This window comes from Salvelinus alpinus, chromosome 18, assembly GCF_045679555.1.
Source record: "Salvelinus alpinus chromosome 18, SLU_Salpinus.1, whole genome shotgun sequence".
Taxonomy (NCBI): domain Eukaryota; kingdom Metazoa; phylum Chordata; class Actinopteri; order Salmoniformes; family Salmonidae; genus Salvelinus; species Salvelinus alpinus.
This window is the reverse complement of record NC_092103.1, coordinates 5,373,809-5,398,528: the sequence shown is the minus strand read 5'-3', so window position 1 is coordinate 5,398,528 and position 24,720 is coordinate 5,373,809. Positions and strand designations below refer to the sequence as shown.

General features: G+C 43.8%; 1 protein-coding gene across 6 annotated transcripts in view; it reads right to left on the bottom strand.

The window, feature by feature from the left end:
• LOC139543579 (CBP80/20-dependent translation initiation factor-like) overlaps positions 1–24,720 on the bottom strand; it is a 135,294-nt gene that overhangs the window by 5,310 nt on the left and 105,264 nt on the right. For 5 of the 6 annotated variants that reach the window (XM_071349791.1, XM_071349788.1, XM_071349789.1 and 2 more), the window contains 2 exons: positions 20,068–20,223; positions 23–76 (listed from right to left, as the gene is read on the bottom strand). In XM_071349791.1, the coding sequence (XP_071205892.1) occupies positions 23–76; positions 20,068–20,223 (210 nt within the window). Of the gene's footprint in view, positions 1–22; positions 77–4,490; positions 4,655–20,067; positions 20,224–24,720 lie in introns of those variants that run through there. The other variant, XM_071349793.1, reaches the window with a different exon arrangement.

Here is a 24,720-nt window from a genome sequence, read left to right as displayed (position 1 = left end):
GGGTTAAAGTAAAAGTACATACCTCCATAGAGTAACAGAGGACCGCGTCCTCCTTCACCTCTGGAGACTCCAGCAGCTGTAAGAGACAGACGGAGAACAGAGAGGAGCAGAAGATGAGATGATGGCTCTATAGAGATGATACTTTATTCATGGGCTTCATTAGTTTCTATATATGGCTGGCTCAAAGTAACACAGCTCCACAGAGAGCGAGACAGACGGACATGCGTTGAGTACAGCAAACATTAGGAACGCCTTCCTAATATTGAGTTGCGTCCCCCCTTTTGCCCTCGGAACAGCCTCAATTAGTCGAGCACGGACAATACAAGATCTTGAAAGTGTTCCACAGGGATGCTGGCCCATGTTGACGCCAATGCTTCATAAAGAGAGAGAGAGCGAGACAGCCAGAGAGAGAGCGAGACAGCCAGAGAGAGAGCGAGACAGCCAGAGAGAGAGCGAGACAGCCAGAGAGAGAGCGAGACAGCCAGAGCGAGAGCGAGACAGCCAGAGCGAGAGCGAGACAGCCAGAGAGAGAGCGAGACAGCCAGAGAGAGAGAGCGAGACAGCCAGAGAGAGAGAGCGAGACAGCCAGAGAGAGAGAGCGAGACAGCCAGAGAGCGAGACAGCCAGAGAGCGAGAGCGAGACAGCCAGAGAGAGAGAGCGAGACAGCCAGAGAGAGAGAGCGAGACAGCCAGAGAGAGAGAGCGAGACAGCCAGAGAGAGAGAGATGAGAAAGCTCGGCTCACTAAACATCCAGCTCAGTGTGTGTATGTCCAGCTCAGTCCAAACAGAACATAGAAGAACAGAACATAGACGAGCAGAACAGGGCTGTACACTCAGTCAGGTCCAAACACCATAAGGATCTATTGCCGAGCTATCTGAGGCTGTGCGACTGTGTTGGCAGGTCTTTATTGGGTTCGTAACTACAAACAATTAGATCATACGGACCAGAGAGAGGAGAGCAGAGCAGGATCTGTCCGCCTTTGTTCTGAGACTGTCAGAGAACAAATTACATTTGGTGACTCTGCTGCAAGAAAATACTTTCAGAACACACAAGTAGGCATGCATGCGCGCGCACACACCTCATGAGCTAGTTTCGCTTCATCCCAGGGAAATAATGGTGCACGGTGGTGCTTATAGTGCTTAAGAAGAAGTGAGTTAAGTAAGCACATTCATACCCTGAAATACTGAGCAATTTCACCACACACTGTAAGTGTCCCAAATGGCACTATACCTCTAATAGTACACTACTTCAGAAAGTATTCAGACCCCTTAACTTGTAACTACGTTACAGCCTTATTCTAAAATGGATTAAATCGTTTCCCCCCCATCAATTTACCCACAATGACAAAGCAAAAACAGGTTTATTGAAATTTTTGCAAATCTATTAAAAAGAAAAAACAAATCTCATTTACATACTGTAAGTATTTTAGATGCTATACTCAAGACCTTGTTGAAGCACCTTTGGCAGCGAGTACAGCCTCAAGTCTTCTTGTATATGACACTACAAGCTTGGGACACCTGCATTTGGGGAGTTTCTCCCATTCTTCTCTGCAGATCCTCTGAAGCTCTGTCAGGTTGGATGGGGACCGTCGCTGCACGGCTGTTTTCAGGTCTCTACAGAGATGTTCGATCAGGTTCAAGCACGGGCTCTGGCTGGGCCACTCAAGTACATTCAGAGACTTGTCCAGGAAGCCACTCCTGCATTGCTTGGGCTGTGTGCTTAGGGTCGTTGTCCTGTTGGCAGGTGCACCTTCGCCCCAGTTGGAGGTTCTGAAGGAGCAGGTTTTCATCAAGGATCTCTCTGTACTTTGCTCCGTTCATCTTTCCCTCGATCCTAACTAGTCTCCCAGTCCCTGCCGCTGAAAAATGTGCGAGGTTTCCTGCAGACGTGACGCTTGGCATTGAGGCCAAAGAGTTCCATCCCAAGGATGATCAATGGAAACAGGATGTACCCAAGTTCAATTTCGAGTCTCATAGCAAAGGATCTGCATACTTATGTAAAATCAGTTTATTTTAAATTTTTGAATACATTTGAAAACATTTCCAAAAATCAGTTTGCGCTTCGATGAGAGAATTTGTATCTATTTAATACATTTTAGAATAAGGCTGTAACGTAACAAAAAATGTGGGAAAAGTCAAGTGGTCTCAATATTTTACGAGTGCACTGTAAAGGGAATAGGGTGCCATTTGTGGATGCACACACTGAACCAACTAAGAGTGGTTTAACAGCTTAATGCACCAACCACTCCAATCGATGGCCAGCCCTCACAGAGACGTTGACCTTTCACCTCTGGGGGAATTGTGTGTGCGGGAGCCGAGAAGCTGGGTCCCGGGATAACTGCTTTCCTAACCAGCCAGTTTGGACAAACAAAAAAATATTCCACATGGAAAAGGAACATCCTTCATGTGTCGTGCATGAAAAGTAGTAGAAGGGGAGAAGTGCTATGTTGTGGTGGTGGCTGGCGGGGAAACCACCAAGGAGGATGAAGGGATTTTGGAACTGTGATGGAAAAAAACAGGGTCAGAGGAGCTACTTTGTGTCCCGAGTACTTCCATTTCTATAAACACATCCAAATGTATACATTAAATTATGCCCATGGCCCTACAAATTAACTCCTGTAACTTGGTGGTGTGCTTAAGCCATACTCAAAGCCTTGCACTAGCTAGCTCGGCCTTACGAAACTAAAGTCGGCAGGAGAAGTAGCTTTGCGCAAACTATGTATTATAACAAACACACATTAAGCCCTATTGGTAGAGATTCCTGTGGAGGCGGTAGATAGGTAGCTTGGTGCTAACTTTGGTGTGTCTCTCAGGGTTGCCCCCTGGGGGCAGTGTGGGGATGTGAAAGCTGTGTCTCCTAGCTTGGCTCTGAGGGAACTACCTGACTGACTGCCTGCTATCAGATGGTCCTCCGAGCCTCATCCCTCCACACTGCTGCACAGTACAGCACAGCGACCGCTAAGCTAACGCTCCCTGAGCTCCTGCACGAGTCCTCCGGTGCTTCTCAAATGGCACCCTATTCCCTATATAGTGCACTACTTTTGACCAGAGCCCTACACTGTCCCAGAGCAGCCAGTCACACTGCCTCGCTGAAGGGCGTCAAGACCTCACCGGGCGGGCTGAGGATGGGGACATCACGTCTCCTGAGGGTATGGGGTCAGGTCCCACAGAGGTGAGGGGATGCAGAAAGGAGGCCAGCGAGAGAAGAAATAACCACAATGTGCTACTTTCTACTTCCCTCAAGATGAAGCTGTGAGGAGTGGAGTCGGGAGGGGGGGGAACTGTGACGTTATCTAGCTAGTTATCTGGGCTGGTTGTCTTTGTAGGAACAGACGGAATGGTGTCTGCAACTGGGACAAAAGGCTGGATTGATGGAAAGACCACCGCGGACGAGAACCCTAGGCAGTCTGTGTAGGTTGTCTCTCTCAGTGATACATATTTGCACCGACTGAGAGAATATTGTTCAGGCAGAATGAACACTGTCTGACGAAGACTGAAACAGATTATAATGAGGTCCCTAGTTTACAGCCCGTCTGTGTGTATACAGCTCCCCTAAGGAGTGTGTGTGTGTGTGTGTGTGTGTGTGTGGGTGTCTCTCTCCCTCTGTTTTCTTACACGCGGAGGGATAAAGCATAAACGGGGGGTTGGGGTGGACATGTGCATAGAAAATGAGTTAAAGCAAATACATTTTTTTTTTTTTGCTAAACTGGCAAGACAACAGAATGCGGCGGCGGCAGCAGACAGACTAGAGAGGGGGGTATCAAACGCTAACCCCTGCTGTTCAGTAAACACACTATGCTACAGTACAGTGGCGGGAGAGAGGCTGTTTTCATCCTCTGTCTACTGTCAGCACACACACCAATGGCACCATAAACACTGTTCATAGGAGGGCAGAGCAGCCTGATGGGTGTCATTATGCGCAACAGTGTGCGTGTTTGTGTGTGTGTGTCCGTTAGCCTGAATAAGTGCGTGACTGTGTCGTGTGTGTGAACGGTCTCATATCTAGCCTGAATGACACACAGACGATCCTATACAGTAGTACAAACATCAAAGCTTTGAAAAGCAAGGCCAATGTTCTTTTTCTATAGGAAAGATGAATAGTTCGGTCACAGTAAAGGACGTCGCGATAGGTGAACATCTACAGAGCATAATGATGTATTGTGCACAAAAACAAACATTACTCGCTCTAACTGTGAAGAACATACAGTACCAGTCAGAAATTTGGACACACCTACTCATTCATGGGTTATCCTTTATTTATTCAATGTAGAAAATAGTAAAAATAGTGAAGACATCAAAACTATGAAATAAAGCATAAGGAATCATGTAGTAACCAAACAAAAGGTTAAACAAATCCAAATATATTTTTTATTTGAGATTCTTCAAAGTAGCCACCCTTTGCCTTGACGACAGCATTGCACACTCGGCAATCTCTCAACCAGCTTCACCTGGAATGCTTTTCCAACAGTCTTGAAGGAGTTCCCACATATGCTGAGCACTTGGCTGCTTTTCCTTCACTCTGCGGTCCAACTCATCCCAATTGGCTTGAGGTCAGGTGATTGTGGAGGCCAGGCCATCTGATGCAACACTCCATCACTCTCCTTCTTGGTAAAATAGCTCTTACACAGCCTGGAGGTGTGTTGGGTCATTGTCCTGTTGAAAAACAAATGATAGTCCCACTAAGCGCAAACCAGATGGGATGACGTATTGCTGACGAATGCTGTAGTAGCCATGCTGGTTAAATGTGCCTTGAATTCTAAATTAATCACTGACAGTGACACCAGCAAAGCACCCCCACACCACCACCTCCATGCTTCACGGTGGGAACCACAGATGCGGAAATCATCCGTTCACCTACTCTGCGTCTCACAAAGACACGGCGGTTGGAACCAAAAATCTCAAATTTGGACTCCAGACCAAAGGACAGATTTCCACTTGTCTAACGTCCATTGCTCGTGTTTCTTGGCCCAAACAAGTCTCTTCTTCTTATTGGTGTCCTTTAGTAGTGGTTTCTTTGCAGCAAAATCGACCATGAAGGCCTGATTCACAGTCTAATCTGAACAGTCTGCTACTTGAACTCTGTGAAGCATTTATTTGGGATGCAATTTCTGAGGCTGGTAACTCTAATGAACTTATCCTCCGCAGCAGAGGTAACTCTGGGTTTTCCATTCCTGTGGTGGTCCTCATGAGAGCCAGTTTCATCATAGCGCTTGATGGTTTTGCGACTGCACTTGAAGAAACATTCAAAGTTCCTTAAAGTAACGATGGACTGTCATATCTCTTTGCTTACTTGAGCTGTTCTTGCCATAATATGGACTTGTGGGCTATATATGGGCTATCTTCTATATACCATCCCTACCTTGTCAAAACACAACTGATTGGCTCAAACGCATTAAGGAAAGAAATTCAACAAATCAACTTTTAATAAGGCACAATTGTAAATTGAAATGCATTCCAGGTGACTAACTCATGAAGCTGGTTGAGAGAATGCCAAGAGTGTGCAACGCTGTTATCAAGGCAAATGGTGGCTACTTTGAAGAATCTCAAATATAAAATATATTTTGATTTGTTTAACACTCTTTTGGTTACTACATGATTCCATATGTGTTATTTCATAGTTTTGATGTCTTCACTATTATTCTACAATGTAGAAAAGAGTAAAAAAATTCAATAAAATAGGTGTCCAATCTTTTGACTGGTACTGTAAATAAATATCTTTACTACCTGTAGCCTATACCAACTTCAATTCAACAAGTGTAACAAATCATATTCGCAAATCCATTTTCCCACATGTTAAAACATTATTCTCTAGACTTGTACAACATAAATACATGAACTAGCTGTATACCATTTACCAACTCAACCAATTCATAAATGTGCAACTTCATCTCCTTCCACCCTCCTCTACCAAGAAAAGCAGAGTTGTTTGCCTGTGCCATGACATCACAAAAATAGCTTGTTCCCAACTCAGGGGACGTTCTGGCTGTGTGCATCTGGTCTCCTCTAGGTCGTATCCATTAGGGCACACTGTAGCAAAAACTTTTGCAACAAAAAAAAACAAAAAATATCCGTTGTCTTCCGTTTGAACTCAACCCTGCTCTGTCTGGGGGTATCTACTGAGACGACTAGCAGACTAGAGCCTGTGTGACTATGTTCGTCTGTCTGTGTGTGTGTGTGACCTGTGTGTGTGTCTGCATGCGAGCGCATGTTTGTGTGTGAGCGGGGCCGACAGTGAGACAAGCAGCTCTTTGTGAGGAGGGGGCCCTTCCAGAGAGAGAGGGATGATCAAAGAGACCAGGGGAAGGCCCTGGACACTGTCTGGGTCTGGCTGGGAGTTAAAATGGCTGACAAGACACAATAATTACCCTATCCCCGCCATGTGAAACTAAACTGGGGCTGCCTCCGAAACGGCACCCTATTCCTTTTATATAATATAACTTTGGAGCAGGGCCCATAGGGCTCTGGTCAAAAGCACTGCAAGACATATCCCTACCCAGGAAACCAACCAACGACACCAGCCTGACACCAGCACAGAGCTTTCAACTCGATTACTATTTCATACACTGGGTAAAACAGAGCACACTTAAAAAGGACTAAAATGTTGAGAGGTTGTGGGGTTTAATTCATAGATTTTGGACCAAATAGTAGGGAAAGAAATGTAATTTGAACAAGAGCTCTTCCGTTGGCCGTTTTTTCCCTACATGTTGTAATAGGGCTAGAGGTCCATAAAACATTGGATCTTCTCATTGTCTCTAACTAAAGCCTTTCCCTACTGTATATTCTGTTAGGGCCGACATTATTCTGAATACAGCCGTTCCACTGTGGGAGTTACTGATGGAGTTGGACATTTCCATCTAGGAGGTTAAGGGGGAGATGGGAGCTTTAACACTGGTCTCTCTCACACATCACACCAATTAAAAGGACAAGGAGCAGGCAGGGCAGGAGAGCAGGCCTAGGAGTACACAGCTGCACTACTAAGCCCACTGATGAGGCTAGCTATTCAGAACCCACCACCAGCTCAACTTAGACTGCCTGGCTGGGGCCTACATACTGTACGTAACAAAGGCTATAGTTTCCACTACAGCTACTAATAATAAGTCAAATAGAAACACCTGGTGTATTTGTGGATTGATTAACGTTACTAAAATGAAGCGGTGCTAACAGGTTTCTCAGAACGCTGCGGGGAAAACAACGCTAAGCTATAAATCAAAAGATGTATTACTTTCTAGATTCTAAAGTAACTGAACTACGATGGTTACATGCCATTCCAGTTTTTGTCTATCTGTCAGCAGACGTCACCTGCTGAAGTGCAAGACGGCTGCTAGGAAGAATTACTGGTGATCTGTGGTAATTACTGAAGACTTCGGAGTAGTCTCAGCAGTAGGACCGGGACTAGGAAATGATTCCTAGACTGAGCATTGGGACTGGGGATATTTTTTATTTTTATTTTACCGTTATTTTACCAGGTAAGTTGACTGAGAACACGTTCTCATTTGCAGCAACGACCTGGGGAATAGTTACAGGGGAGAGGAGGGGGATGAATGAGCCAATTGTAAACTGGGGATTATTAGGTGACCGTGATGGTTGAGGGCCAGATTGAGAATTTAGCCAGGACACCGGGGTTAACACCCCTACTCTTACGATAAGTGCCATGGGATCTTTAATGACCTCAGAGAGTCAGGACACCCGTTTAACGTCCCATCCGAAAGACGGCACCCTACACAGAGCAGTGTCCCCAATCACTGCCCTGGGGCATTGGGATCTTTGTTTAGACCAGAGGAAAGAGTGCCTCCTACTGGCCCTCCAACACCACTTCCAGCAGCACCTGGTCTCCCATCCAGGGACTGACCAGGACCAACCCTGCTTAGCTTCAGAAGCAAGCCAGCAGTGGTATGCAGGGTGGTATGCTGCTGGCATACCACATATAAGCTGAGACATGGCCATAATGACATACCAGGTAGACTGACGGTTACCAAGCTCTAACGTTACTTCCACTGCATTTAGCGCCACATGTGCAGGTGATCACCAGAACCCCCAATCACTCCTTTCCACATTCTCCCATTCCCACTTCCTTTCCTATGAATACTGAAAACTCCCAGATGTCCACAGACTTTCCTGCTCGGGAATCCTGTGTGACATCTTTTAAAGATATCGTCACTCACTGACCGGTGACCTCGATTCTCATTGGTGGTGTTTTTCTTAGCTCTGTGGTTCCAAACACTTCAGTCAAAAGAAACAAGGCTAAACATTTTCAGGACTTTAGAAATTGTGGTTGGGCGAGCCAGTTCCACCTTAAAAAGTAATTCTCGACGGCCATTCATTCTCACCCTGTCATTCGTCCCAGGATTAACATACAGTCAGCTCCAAAATGATTGGCACCCTTGATAAAGATGAGCAAAGAAGACTGTATAAAATAAATACAAATCCTGAGCTACAGTATATATTGTATGCTTTTATAGTAATACAACTGCACCGGTGTGCCTGGCCAAAGAACTCTATTTCATGTCATCTGACCATAGCACTGGTTCCAATCCAAGTGCCAATGCTGTTTAGCAAACCACGGGCAATGGTCAGATGACATGAAAATAGAGCTCTTTGGCATCATAAAACGGAAGTATGTGGATCTTTTTGCCAAGGCAGCAGCTACTCTTCCTGGGGTCCATCAAAATTAAGGCAGTTTATACAATTTTAAAACATTAGAATACATTCACAGATTTCACAACACACTGTGTGCCCTCAGGCCCCTACTCCACCACTACCACATATCTACAGTACTAAATCCATGTGTATGTATAGTGCGTATGTTATCGTTTGTCTGTCTGTCTGTCTGTCTGTCTGTCTGTCTGTCTGTCTGTGTGTGTGTGTGTGTGTGTGTGTGTGTGTGTGTGCCAATGTTTGTGTTGCTTCACAGTCCCCGCTGTTCCATAAGGTGTTTATTGATCTGTTTTTTAAATCTAATTTCACTGCTCGCGTCAGTTACTTGATGTGGAATGTAATCACGGCTGTATGTAGCACTGTGTGCCTCCCATAGTCTGTCCTGGACTTGGGGACTGTGAAGAGACCTCTTGTGGTCTCTTCAGACAGCTCGGTGCATTCAACATGTCAATATGAAGTCAATCCACTTTCAGCCAGGAGAGATTGACATGCATGTTATTAATATTAGCTCTCTGTGTTATTGGGCTATTTTGCTTCCACTGGTCCTGGGGCCCTTGTTAAGGTCAATGGCATTTTAGCCAAAAGCCTGGTTGCCTCTGCCAGGAGGCTGTAATTGGGCTGCAAGTGGATCTTCTAGCAATAACCCCAAGCACACACACAAATCCACAAAGAAATTGTAAATTTACCACAAAATAAAACATTTTCAATGGCCATCTCAGTCTCCAGATGTTAACCCCATTGAAAACCTGTGGTTTGAATTGAAGAAGGCAGCCAATGAGGGCAGACTAAGGACATCAAGGATCTGGAAAGAATCTGTACGGAGGAATGGTCTAAGATCCCTCCCAATGCGTTCTCCAATCTCATAAAACATTTGTGACCGGATTCAGGAAAGTGGGCATTTGAAGCTAGTTCCTATTTCACAGTAAGGCCGCTTGAATTTAAAAAAATATATATTTCTTTGTCCAGAAATGCCTTCTTGAACATGTGAACTTATGTGCCTTAATAAAAAAAACTGGTATGTGATCTTAAATTACAAGCCTAGTTGAGCCAAGGAGAAAGCACTCCACTATATAGAGAATAGGACAGGATCCTCCCTGGCTTGCCCTGATAAAGAGCAATAGCTGTTTTGTTGGCAATAACGGAGGCTATCAACACCATGGCTCCTTGGCCAAATCTTTTGGGGGAAATTCATGTTTTTTTGGGAGGGGATAAACAGCGAAAATAAAGTCTGTTTTGTTCTATGAGATAATCTTCAGCCCACTTTTTTTGGTGAATTTTTAAGCATTTATGTAATCAACACAAGCACATAAAGCACATTTAGGCTTCATCATTTATAAGGGTCATGTTAACCGACTGATATATCATAGAACAAAACATAACTACTAAGCCAGAGCTTATTTTCGGCGTATATCCCAAAACCTCATTCTTTCCCCCATAGGAACAGTCAACAAAATAGAGGTAGAAAATGTTAACTAATTTCATTTTTTTTAGGACTATAAGCTGGCGAGCTCTATTGGCTGAGATTTTGCAGGGACTTGCCGAGAGGTGAGTCCTGATTGGTCTGTCATGTCACAGGCTTCTGTCTATAACAGACTGGGGCCTTCCCTGGTGAATGCATTCGGATAGTCTTCAGACCCAATTAACTTTTTCACATTGTTACATTTTGTTACGTTAAAGCCTTATTCTAAAATGGATTAAATCGTTTTTTCCCCCTTCATCAATCTACACACAACACCCCATAATGACAAAGCTAAAACAAGTTTTTAGAAACACATTTACAAAGTAAGTATTCAGATCCTTTACTCAGTACTTTGTTGAAGCACCTTTGGCAGCGATTACAGTCTCAAGTCTTCTTGGGTATGATGCTACAAGCTTGGCACACCTGTATTTGGGAAGTTTCTCCCATTCTAATCGGCAGATCCTCTCAAGCTCTGTCAGTTTGGAAGGGGAGAGTCGCTACACAGCTACTTTCAGGTCGATGAGGTTCAAGTCTGGGCTCGGGCTGGGCCACTCAAGGACATTCAGAGACTTGTCCTGAAGCCACTACTGCGTTGTCTTGGCTGTGTGCTTAGGGTCGTTGTCCTGTTGGAAGGTGAACCTTCGCCCCAGTCTGAGGTCCTGAGCATTCTGGAACAGGTTTTCGTCAAGGATCTCTCTGTACTTTGCTCCGTTAATCTTTCCCTCGATCCTGACTAGTCTCAACGTTTCTGCTGCTGAAAATCATCCCCACAGCATGATGCTGCCACCACCATGCTCATGGTCAGAGTCCTTTAGATGCCTTTTGGCAAACTCCAAGCGGGATGTCATGTGCCTTTTACTGAGGAGTGGCTTCCATCTGGCCACTCTACCATAAAGGCCTGATTTGGTGGAGTGCTGCAGAGATGGCTGTCCTTCTGGAAGGTTCTCCCACCTCCACAGAAGAACTCTGGAGCTCTGTCAGAGTGACCATCAGGTTCTTGGTCACCTCCCTTCTCCCCCGATTGCTCAGTTTGGCAGAGCGGCCAGTTCTAGGAAGAGTATTGGTGGTTCCAAACTTCTTCCATTTAAGAATGATGGAGGCCACTGTGTTCTTGGGGACCTTCAATGCTGCAGAATGTTTTTGGTACCCTTCCCCAGATCTGTGTCTCGACATGATCCTGTCTCGGCGCTCTACGGACAATTCCTTCTACCTCATGGTTTGGTTTTTGCTATGACATTCACTGTCAACTGTGGGACCTTATATAGACAGGTGTGTGCCTTTCCAAATCATGTCCAATCAATTGAATTTGCCACAGGTGGACTCCAATCAAGTTGTAGAAACATCAAGGATGATCAATGGAAACAGGATGCATGAGCTAAATTTCAAGTCTCATAACAAATGATCTGAATACTTATGTAAATAAGGTATCTTTTTTATTTTCATAAATAAAATAAATGTCTAAAAACCTGTTTTCGCTTTGTCATTATGGTGTAAGGCTGTAAGGTAATAAAATGTGGAAAAAGTCAAGTGGTGTGTATACTTTCCGAATGCACTGTACATAATGTTTGCCCTCGCATATTTTTTTCTGCCCTGAATTTAGCTGGTGCTCATGACCTTGTTTAGCTAGCTAGCTAAACAAAGGAGAAAAAAAGAGACCCAATTCACAGAGACCAGTTCACATGTGAAATCCTAAAGAGATGGGTGGTGCGAAGACCTAAGAGGGCGTGAACAATGCTCAATAGGCATACACAAAGAAGAGCTCTCGAACTAGTGTTAGAACCTCAGGGGCGTTTTCAGGAGCCTTTTCTCAAAAGTGGGGTTACAAGTTTATCAACTTTTAAAGCAGAATAACATTCCCCAACTACAGTGTATGATATACAATTTTGAAGCTCTGAGTCTGTACTTTTATAAAATGTAAAAAGCCCAGATAGAGCTGGCTGGGCACATTTTAGAAAAAGGCTCAGTGGCGTTATCCTAGCAAGGGGAGGGTGCTGCAGTATTGAAAACAGGGGTGCCAATCATTTTGACCCCCATCTTTTTTAGATTTATTGTTTTACTTGTTAAACAAAATCTCTTTCTCTGAGCAATTGTATAAGTAATAAAATAATATAATTGTAAAAAAATGATTGGGGCATACAATACATACCCAGTATTTGTACTATTTATTTGTCTTTTTTGCTCATTTTTAAATCAAGGGTGCCAATCATTTTGGACCTGACTGTACATCCATACAGTCTAGTACCTACCTATACACCTGTCATGTAACTACAGTCCATCCAGATACACATTCAACACACCTGTAATTATCGAAACCTGTTCTACCAGACAGCGGAGAACATGTAGGCTACGTCACACTTGGCTGGCGTGTGGAGGGAGCATAGCCGGTGAAAGCCATGTAAATAATGTCTAATATCTGACTGCCGTAAGCTACCAGTGACTACAGCTGCAGCCTGAAGTGGTGCTCTAAAGGCGTCCGCATGCTTCCCATCTGAAACAGTTCGGAAGAGTTTGTGCATATGATGACATTTTGTAAAGTTTTTGTTATTTTGGCCTTTGGCAAGGTATTTTTGGGCTGTCCGTGCACACTAAATGTTTTCGAGGCAAGCCGAAGTCTTCGCCACCTTCATTGGTGATTGGTCACCTGTAGGGATTCTTCAATGACGTGTTTGTTGTCATTCAAGGACAGACAACTCGTTTCATGCACATTTTTCACTTGCAAAATACTGTACCAAACGTATTAGATGTAAAATTGCACGACTAAGATCTCCTCTGCAAAAAGACTTGTTGTCTTAAATTAATTCGGACTATTTTGAGGAAGTGTATACTGGCTACAGTGTCTCAAGATGGACAAACGGTACTATTGCCGCTTTTTCTCATTTTTCAAGCAAAGGTCTTTTAACCCATAAGTCTAAGCCGGGGGAGGGGGTTCTACTACGCTATATGGAATTGTTTTATGAAGGTCATACCAAGTATCATTTAGCTATTTGATTTTGAATTAAAACCCCTTGAAGTACCTTTTTTCTCTCTCTCCAATTATATGATGAAAAATTATTTTTGGCCTTACTGCTATTAGCATATAGAAATGCATTGAATAACATATTCACTACATGGAACAACAGATAGTCCCCCCGCAAAAAAATTGTTCTGAAGTGTCTTGTCCTATATCTGAGAAATTAAGAAATATCAGGAAACATTTATTTATATATATATATATATATTTTTTTTTTTTACATGTATTTAACCCATTCTTTTGGGAACTAAAGTGTCCATATATACTTTAATAAAAAATGTAACTGGTACTGGGGGACCTTCAGATGAGTCTTGTGGGCGTCCTAGAGCAAAACAGAGAGTCACCTTGCCACAGAGGGGTCATATTAGTGTGTAGCCCAAACTGTTTTGATGCTACAGACAGAAGTTGACAGGTCGTACAACTTTTTTCTTGTACCTTTATTTAACTAGGCAAGTCAGTTAAGAGCACATTCTTATTTACAATGACGGCCTAGGAACAGTGGGTTAACTGCCTTGCTCAGGGGCAGAATGACAGATTTTTTACCTTGTCTGTTCGGGGATTCGATCTAGCAACCTAACGAGTTCCGGTCCCAAAGCTCTAACCACTAGACTTGAGATGCGTCCAGTGCAAAAAAAAACAGATACTGTATCTCTAGTTTAAACTGACAGATTTTTGTATTATACTAACTAGATTTTCACAAGATCGCGGACATCGACCGTAGGTGGTTAAGGGTGTATGCGAGCACGCTCGTTTGGTTCGGCAGCCAAACTGAAGCATGCGGAAGCCTTAACGCTATTCCCTCAGTGGGAAGCATGTTGGGACATGGAGCCCAGACCTAATTGGGTACTCTCCTCGGCTGTGTCCTAAATGGCACCCTATTCCCTATATAGTGCCCTCCTTTTAAACAGGGCCCATGCCAGCCATTGTGACCTCTCGCCTATATCTCCGATACTGAGCTCTTGCAGTAGCATCTCCGTGGTTGATGAAATACCTAACCCTGAGATAAGGATTTCTGCTGACTGCTTTAGCGTTAACTGCCATGACTCAGAGTTAGTCATTTACATGATCTGAGAGGATGATTGCTCTGTGTATTCTGTGTATTCGCAAACAATGTATATATACACAGTAGTATACAGTACACAATATACAGTTGAAGTCGGAAGTTTACGTACACTTAGGTTGGAGTCATTAAAACTCATTTTTCAACCACTCCACAAATTTCTGGTTAACAATCTAGAGTTTTGGCAAGTCTGTTAGGACATCTACTTTGTGCATGACACAAGTCATTTTTACAACAATTGTTTACAGATTATTTAACTTATAATTCACTGTATCACATTTCCAGTGGGTCAGAAGTTTACATACACTAAGTTGACTGTGCCTTTAAACAGCTTGGAAAATTCCAGAAAATGATGTCATGGCTTTAGAAGCTTCTGATAAACTAATTGACATAATTTGAGTCAATTGGAGGTGTACCTGTGGATGTATTTCAAGGCCTACCTTCAAACTCATTGCCTCTTTGCTTGACATCATGGGAAAATCAAAAGAAATCAGCCCAGACCTCAGAATTTTTTTTGTAGACCTCCACAAGTCTGGTTCATCCTTGGGAGCAATTTCCAAAACACCTGAAGGTACCACGTTCATCTGTACAAACAATAGTAGGCAAGTATAAACACCATGGGACCACGCAGCCGTCCTACCGCTCAGGAAGGAGACACGTTTTCTCTCCTAGAGATGAACATACTTTGGTGCGAAAAGTGCAAATCAATCCCAGAACAACAGCATAGGACCTTGTGAAGATGCTGGAGGAAACAGGTACAAAAGTATCTATATCCACAGTAAAACGAGTCATATATCGACATAACCTGAAAGGCCGCTCAGCAAGGAAGAAGCCACTTCTCCAAAACCGCCATAAAAAAGCCAGACTACGGTTTGCAACTGCACATGGGGACAAAGATGAAACAAAAATAATACTGTTCGGCCATAATGACCATCGTTATGTTTGGAGGAAAAAGGGGGATGCTTGCAAGCCAAAGAACACCATCCTAACCATGAAGTATGAGGGTGGCAACATCATGTTGTGCGGGTGCTTTGCCGCAGGAGGGACTGGTGCACTTCAGTAAATAGATGGCATTATGAGGAAGGGAAATGTGGATATATTGAAGCAACATCTCAAGACATCAGTCAGGAAGTTGAAGCTTGGTCGCAAATGGGTCTTCCAAATGGACAATGACCCCAAGCATACTTCCAAAGTTGTGGCAAAATGGCTTAAGGACAACAAAGTCAAGGTATTGGAGTGGCCATCACAAAGCCCTGACCTCAATCCTATAGAACATGAGGGCAGAACTGAAAAATAGTGTGCGAGTAACGAGGCCTACAAACCTGACTCAGTTACACTAGCTCTGTCAGGAGGAACGGGCCAAAATTCACCTAACTTAGCTTGTGGAAGGAGTTTAAATGTATTTGGCTAAGGTGTATGTAAACTTCCGACTTTGACTGTACATAATGTAAACATCCGGGTTCGTTTCCGTCTGCATTTGATGAGGAAAAATATGAGTTGATGACCCCAGAGAATTACGGCTAGAATATGTGTGAGCCTGCCATACAGAGGGAGTTGGGGGTGCCTTCAGAAAGTATTGAAAGATTTCAAAACGGATTAAATAGATTTTTTTCTCACCCATCAACACACAATACTCCATAACGACAATGTAAAAAATGTTTTTAGAAATGTTTACACATTTATAGAAAATTAATGACATAAATATTTAATTTACATAAGTATTCACACCCCTAAGTCAATACATGTTAGAATCACCTTTGGCAGCGATTACAGCTGTGAGTCTTTTTGGGTAAGTCTCTAAGAGCTTTCCACACCTGGACTATACAATATTTTCATATAATTCTTTCTAAAATTGTTTCAAGCTCTGTCAAGTTAGTTGTTGATCATTGCTAGACAGCCATTTTCAAGTCTTGCCATAGATTTTCAAGCCAATTTAAGTGAAAACTGTAACTAGGCCACTCAGGAACATTCAATGTAATCTTGGTAAGCAAGTCTGTTATATATTTATTTAACTAGGCAAGTCAGTTAAGAACAAATTCTTATTTACAATGATGGTCTACCGGGGAACATTGGGTTAACTGCCTTGTTCAGGGGCAGAACGACAGATTTTTTTTACCTTGTCAGCTCGGGGATTTCATGCAGCAACCTTTCGGTTACTGGCCCAACGCTCTAACCACTAGGCTACCTTGGCCTTGTGTTTGTGGTTCTTGTCCTGCTGAAAGGTGAATTCATTTCCCAGTGTCTGGTGGAAAGCAGACTGAACCAGGCTTTCCTCTTGGATTTTGCCTGTGCTTAGCTCCATTCAGTTTCTTTTTTATCCTGAAAACCTCCTCAGTCCTTAACAATTACAAGCATACCCATAACATGATGCAGCCACCACTATGCTTGAAAATATGGAGAGTGGTACTTAGTAATGTAAAAATTTAATAGCATTGCCACATTTTTTGCAGTATTACTTTAGTGCTTTGTTACAAACAGGATGCATGTTTTGGAATATTTTTATTCTGTACAGTCTTACATCTTTTCACTCTGTCAATTAGTTCTCTCCTATCACAGCCATTAAACTCTAACTGTTTTAAAGTCACCGTTGGCCTCGTGGTGAAATCCCTGAGCGGTTTCCTTCCCCTCCGGCCTGTATCTTTGTAGTGACTGATGTATTGATACACCATCCAAAGCGTAATTAATAACTTCACCATGTTCAAAGGTATATTCAATGTCTGATTTTTTTTTTAATTTTTTTTTTTACACATCTACCAAATCGTTCCCTTCGCGAGACATTTGAAAATCTCCCTGGTCTTTGTGGTTGAATCTGTGTTTGAAATTCACTGTTCGACTGAGGGACGTATACAGATAGGTGCATGTCTGGGGTACAGAGACTAGGTGTTTCTGAGCTTTGGGGAAAATATCCAGGAGAATGCACCCAGACAGCGCCCTCCTATGTGTACCCATGTCCTTCTGCCTGCTCACAGTGCACTCTATACCCTATATGTCCTTCAATAACTGTAAACCCAGCATTATGGTTTTAATACAGGGTATAGGAATGTGAGGTGCCCCCCCACCCTCCTACATGTTACAATTCTACAGCCCTATAGCGTCTGTGGAGGTGTTAGATTGTCGTCTCCTGGGGAGTGCCAGTGCCAGGGTGTGCAAGGCATGGCTGGCACCTCTCAGTGGTGTGTGGAGGCTGGGGTGAACAGTAGCAATGGGGGGGTGCTGCATATACCTTCGCTCATCTCTCTTTCTCAACCCCCTGCTCGCTCTCTCTATCCTTTTATTGCTCTTACACCTTACACCCCCCCCCCCCCCACCTTCTCTCGCTTTCTTTCTCTCTCTCTCTCTGGCAGGATTCTTTGTGAGTGGGCGAGTGTCACCGTGATTTCACTCCTATGCAGAGAAGAGAGGAGCCTGACAGAGACTCTAGAGGAAGACTGCGGCTAGTGCTGCCGACACCACAGAGCTTCCTGAGTAACTGCAGTGAGAGAGACGTCTGGTGTGTGTGTGTGTGTGTGTGTATTCGCGCATGAAAAGGGAGGTGCAGGCGTACACTGCAAAAGAAAGAAACTATTTCGGTGCAACAATAGTAAATGTGTATCGCAAGTGGAATAAAATAATGACAATTCTACATCATCCAGTTATGGAGAGTGCGTGGGGTCGGGCTCTAACACACTCGAGCTCGAGCATCCCAACAGCTAAGACAAACAACGCTAGCATGTCACAGACAGGAGACCCCCAGCCTTTAGTCCAACAATGCAGAATGATTGATTGTGGTATGTGTGTATTTGTAGAGAACAGTATGTGCGTGTCTGTGTGTGTGCCACTTCAAAGCAGCGGTTGTAAAAGTGCCAGTGACATTCTTGGAGCTTATTCACTATTCCAGCCAGCCCAGGCACGGACCACACACTGGAACCCACAGGTCTGTGTGTGTACATGGGTGGCTGGATATAGGATGTCACCCTGAAAACCAGACATAAACATCTTGCATCACTGGGATTCTGAAGAGGTGGGCTCCAACAACTGGACCCTCCGGCAGGCAAGCATGGTGGCAGATCTCTCGCGCTCTCTCCTTACGCTATCCCCCCTCCACCATGGCATGGCACGTCAGACCATCATTAAGTTCGCCGACGACACAACGGTGGTAGGGCCTGATCACAGACAGCCTATAGGGAGGAGGCCAGAGACCTGGCAGTATGGTGCCAGGCCAACAACAACCTCTCCCACCACGTCATTAAGACAAAGGAGATGATCGTGGACTACAGGAAACGGAGGGCCGAGCACAACCCGATTCCCATCGACGGGGCTGTAGTGGAGAGGGTCGAGAGCTTCAAGTTCCTCTGTGTCCACATCACTATGGTCCAAACACACTAACCCAGTTGTGAAGAGGGCACGACAACGTCTCTTCCTCCTCAGGAGGCTGAAAAGGTTTTGGCATGGGCCCTCAGATCCTCAACAAGTTCTACAGCTGCACCATCGAGAGCATCTTGACTGGCTGCATCACCGCTTGGTATGACAACTGCTTGGCATCCGACCGCAAGGGGCTGCAGAGTGAGTACGGCCCAGTACATCACCGGGGCCGAGCTCCCTGCCATCCAGGACCTCTATACCAGGCGGTGTCGAAAATGTTTCAAAGACTCCAGCCCGTTCTCTCTGCGCCTGGAACCAACAGGACCCTGAACAGCTTCTACCCCCAAGCCATAAGACTAATAAACAAGAATGATAAATAGCTAATCAAATTCCCTTGCACCAACTCTACCCACACATACTTACTGTACACTGGACTCTACACCCCCCCCCCCCCCACACACACTGCTGCTAGTCACTTTACCCCTAACCTCTATGTACATTACATACACACATTACCTCGTACCCCTGCACCCAGTACTGGTTCTCCCTGTATATAGCCATGTTATTTTCTACTTCCTATATATAGCCATGCTAGTTTAACTTCTCCTCATTATTCACTGTGTCTATATTTCTATTGTTTATATCTTATCTTTAACACCGCATTTCTGGAAAAAGACCCGTAAGTAAGCATTTCACTGTTAGTCTACACCTGTCTACAAAGCATGTGAGGAATTAAATTTGATTCTCACACTAAGAGAGGTAAGAAAATGAAGGCTAATTGCTAACCTCGTCCTAGATCTGTTTGTGCTGTCTTGACAACTCATGTGGTCATTTGAAAAGAAAACAACTAGGAGTTGACTATACAGCACAAACACATCTGGGACCAGGCTATGATAGGCTAAATGCTCGACTGTCTGGTGGTTTTCCTAGTATTTGATTTCACTTTAAACTGTTCATCTAAACCCTTCATCCTCCCCATCTCACTGTCTGTCTCGCATGTCTGTGTCTCGACCACTTCTGCTTATTCTTTAGCGGTAAAGCCCCAGATTGCTACCGCGTCTGTCTGCGGTCTCTGGTTTTCATGGAAACGGTCGGAGCCATTGTGACAGACCACTTCTGCTGATGGGAATTGGAACTCTGAGGCAAGGCAGGTGTTACCGGAATCATCTTCCCCCTTTAGTTTTTTCCCCCAATTACTAAAAGTGCTGTGCTGTGGGGATGGGTAGATGGAACAGCCCTCTGAATGAGGAAGCTTTGTGATCTTAGCGAACGACATGTTGTGTCTGTTCCAATATCCATCTGGAAATAATGTCCCTGCAGTGGTATGCTAGTGTAGATATTGGAAGATAGCCAAGGTTATAGTACTGTATGTAGGTTACATTGCGACATAGTTGGGCAAAGATGAGTAGAGGTGGAATGTCCGTGTGCGAGAGAGTACTATCCTCTCTGCGACATGGGGGCGACTCTGAAGGGCTCGTAGGTGGAGGTGTGTTAGTGTATAGAGGAAGATGTGTGTTTATGGTGGTATGGAGTGTACTAACCTCTCTGAGACAGGTGTATATGGGACAGACCAGGACTCGGAAGGGCTCTCCGGCGCTGGACCTCATTGTTCCAAACATCTCACACAGGAAGGTGATGAACCCCAACCAGAGCTCTACGTCAGACGCCTGCAGCTCCTCCCGACGAGAGAAGTCCTTCTGTAGAGGACAGAGAGGAGAGATGTAATGTTAGGGAGCAGAGAGATGAGACACTGTAAAAACAACACAGCAGAGAAAAGTCCTTTGGTCGGGGACAGAGAGGGGTGAATACAATGTTAACCAGGCTAAGCATAATTGTGTCGTATTTCACTTAGAAATCAGCCTCTGTAAAGCAAATTCGCTTCACAACAATTTGGCTGATAGCCACACTTCCCAGCTTGAATTGAGTGCGCCCTACAAGACTGAGGTATCAGGTTGCATATCCACAGCCATTGGAAGCTGGGAAGACCCGCGTTAACTTTCATTCGCTGGTCAGACTGTCAATTTATGGCGGAAGGACACGTCGCACCTTCATATTCCGGACAGCGTTGGAAAACTAAGAACCTTCAGCATTGATAGCAACTAGTCCCATCGTTGCACGACAAACACAAATGGTTTAATTTCTAATTTAATAAAAAACATTTTTTTTATTTGAACCACTGTGTTCATCACAGACGGACAACTTTTACGGGAGATGAAATCTGAGATCGTATTAAAATCAGTAGTCTCTGTGTTTTGTTTCTTATGTTTTGTACTTTTTGTGGACCCTAGTAAGAGTAGCTGTTAGTTCTGCAAAACCTAAAAAATGGGGATCCAAATAAACTAAAAACGTTCAGGAGGGGAGGGATGCAAGAATCACAAAGCTGTGACACAAAAATAAGGCTACTTTTTCCTACCCACTAGCTATATGATGAATTGTTACAGTAATAATGCAACTGACATGGTATAGGAGGACATTTGTGAATTTGATTGTAAATATATATAGATGCGATTCTCAAATAAAATATTTCAGGCCCTATTCAACCATTTTTCATGAATGGGAGCTTAATCATATATTGATATTTCATAATTGTATATCGTATTTGTACTACAGTATGTCCTTGAGCTTGGGTCGTCAAAAGTGAGCTCATCTCAGCAATATTTTTTTACCAGAAAGGTGAAATTTCTATCTTTCTGGCACTATGAAGCATTACTATCTTGTCATGAGAAATGATCAAATTCGTGCATAGCCGCATAGACATCCAGAATGTCAGCCATTCGCACTGTAGGGGACAGAAAGCACAGAGACACCTCAAAACCAAACTAGGGCACAGGGTATGCCTCAAGATATCCTTCCATAGCAGCTAGAGAGAGGAGAGATACTGTGACTCTGTGAGTCCTTCTAGGGTAGAGAGGAGATATATACCAAAACTCACTATAAACTCAGAAGATCACCAGGGGTCGAGACCGAACAGTGATGCAGATCCAATGTGATCAGAGCCGCTTTCAGAAGGTCTCTTATTAACCCCACAGCACTGTACTTTACTTACTGTGCTCGCGCACACACACACACACACACACACACACACACACACACACACACACACACACACACACACACACACACACACACACACACACACACACACACACACACACACACACACACACACACACACACACACACACACACACACACACACACACACTATTATTGTGCAACCAGGGGATGGGGGAGGGAAAGAAAAATCTATGATTCATCCATAGAAAGGAGACTCTGATGTCTCAGTGCCTATCTTAATTTACACTCATGGAAATTGGCCTATATGGATAGGGCCAAATTTCAATGTTTCTAACAGAATAACTTCCAATGGTGGAAATTGAAAGAGAGCACTTGGGATATTGTGGGGACGTTTCAAAGCAAAGGTGAGGACAACAGTTCACCTGATACAAGACCGAATGCAAACAGACAGTTGATGTTATGTGCATTTGACATTTATTGCACTTTTCACAGCATTTGTTGATAACAAAATCTGAAAACACTCTGGATAGATTCAGTAAGATAATAAGAATATTCATTGAAATGTTGGAGTAGGTGCAAGATAAGAAAAAAAAAAGTATCACAAGGGTTTGAGTGAGAGGTCTAACTGGTGTCTCCAAGTGGCCACACACCTCTCCAAAGTGTGCACAGTTTCTAAGTAATTTCAATGCACTTTTATGACTCAAGGAAAGAGCATTCAATTATGTGTTTTTAGCTCTCCTAGCTTTGCCATTGAGGAACTGAAGCAAGCACACTTGTTTTTTTGTACACAATCCAAATAAGTTCCATTATAAATCGCAATCTGGTTCAGGTGGGCATCATTTGAACAGTAGCAGTGCGTGGGTAATATCACTGGGGAAGCCAAGCCCTTTTTGCCGCGCCAGGACCATTCACAGTTGAGTTTGATCAGTTTAGCTCAACGCTAATTTTTTATACTTTTGTCAAGGGAGGTTCGCTGGCTTCCCTTGCCTTCAATGCTACGGGCGGCAACAATGTCATACTCGTTTGGACCAGACAGCATCAGATATAGTACATTTGGAAAGTATTCAGACCCCTTCACTTATCCAAAAGTTACAGCCTTATTCTAAAATGAATTAAATCGTTTCCCCCCCTCATCAATGTAGACAATACCCCATAATGACAAATTTTGAGCAAATACTCAGTACTGTGTTGAAGCACCTTTGGCAGTGATTACAAGCTTGGCACACCTGTATTTGGGGAGTTCCTCACATTCTTCTCTGCAGATCCTCTCAAGCTCTGTCAGGTTGGATGGGGAGTGTTGCTGCACAGCCATTTTCAGGTCTCTCCAGAGATGTTCGATCGGGTTCAAGTCCGGGCTCTGGCTGGGCCACTCAAGGACATTCGGAGACTTGTCCCGAAGCCCCTCCTGCGTTGTCTTGAATGTGCCCTTAGGGTTGTTGTCCTGTTGGAAGGTGAACCTTCGCCCCAGTCTGAGGTCCTGAGCGCTCTGCAGCAGGCATTCATCAAGGATCTCTGTACTTTGCTCCGTTTATCTTTCCCTCGATCCTGACTAATCTCCCAGTCCCTGCTGCTGAAAAACATCCCCACAGCATGATGCTGCCACCACCATGCTTAACCGTAGGGATGGTATTGGCCAGGTGATGAGCAGTGCTTGGTGTCCTCCAGTTCTTGGTCACCTCCCTGACCAAGGCCTTTCTTCCCCGAAAGCTCCGTTCTTGGGGACCTTCAATGCTGCAGACACTTTTTGGTACCCTTACCCAGATCTCTGCTTCGACACAATCCTGTCTCGGAGCTCTACGGACAATTCCTTCAACCTCACGGCTCGCTTTTTGCTATGACATGCACTGTCAACAGCGGGACCTTATATAGACATGTGTGCGCCTTTCCAAATCATGTCCAATCAATTTAATTTACCACAGTTGGACTCCAATCAAGTTGTAGAAACTCTCTAGGATGAGCAATGGAAACAGGATGCACATGAGCTCAATTTCGAGTCATAGCAATGTGTCTGAATATTTACGTAAACAAGGAATTTATGTTTTTTTATATTAACTAAATTTGCTAAACATTCTAAAAACCTGTTTTCACTTTGTCATTATGGGGTATTGTGTGTAGATTGATGAGGAAATGTTTTACCATACATTTTTAGAATAAGGCTGTAATGTAACAAAATCTGGGAAAGGTGAAGGGGTCTGAATACTTTCCGAATGCACTGTAGACGGCCTACACAAAGAGCGACAGAAGGGCGCTGTTTCGCTAGCGTAGAAGCTTTCTCCTGTGAGATACATTCAGCCTCTTGCGAATTGAAGGAAAATTATGAAAGAGAAAAAAGATAAATGATTTGATGTAAAAAAAAAAAGTGGGTTTGAATATATGCCACTGCATTGTAAAGCTTGTTCTGTAGCCAACATGGCTAGCTAAGTTATAAAATATTACCTTACAGTGTTAGGCTTTCAAAAGGCACTTTACACAAACAGATTATAATTTTGGTGTGCTTAGAATGGAGTTGTGAGTGCATTCTAGTACTTGTTTCTGAAGTTAATTTTCTTCACAATACGACAAACCTGTTTAAGACAAGCCAGGGTCATCTAGGCTTGGGCGGTATCCAGATTTTCATGTCGTCCTTCCCTCAATCCTGGGATTTGCGGTATTACCCGCATAACACACAAAGGGGCGCTAAAATCACAAGAAAAGCTCATTGGGTCTCTATTACCAGAATGCTAACGAAATTAGCACAAACTAATAGCAAAAATCACAGACACTGTTAGTTAAATGCTAACAAGCGGGGAAAAAATTGCAACTGTAAAGATAACTCATCTAGAGCTCTTTGACTTCTGGCAGAAAGCCATTATAAGATATCTGACGGCAAACACTTAGTAGTGAATTGTATACAAGTGTATACAAGTGTAACTTCATCTCTTCGTGCGTGCCGCACAACAGAGACTCGCTGACAGATATAGAACGCTATGGACACACCAGCTTCTGGTTTCTCCCATTGTGCGATTTACAAACAAACGTGTGATTTGCTCAACTGTTCTGGGGGAGGTACAGTAAGCTTCAAATGTAAAATAATGTGACATGTGAAATGAAGAAAGCATAAAGAAACTTTAAAAAAAATCTCCTAATGTATTGCACAAGTTGACTGTAGATATTAACTTATCAATGAAATAGTTTTG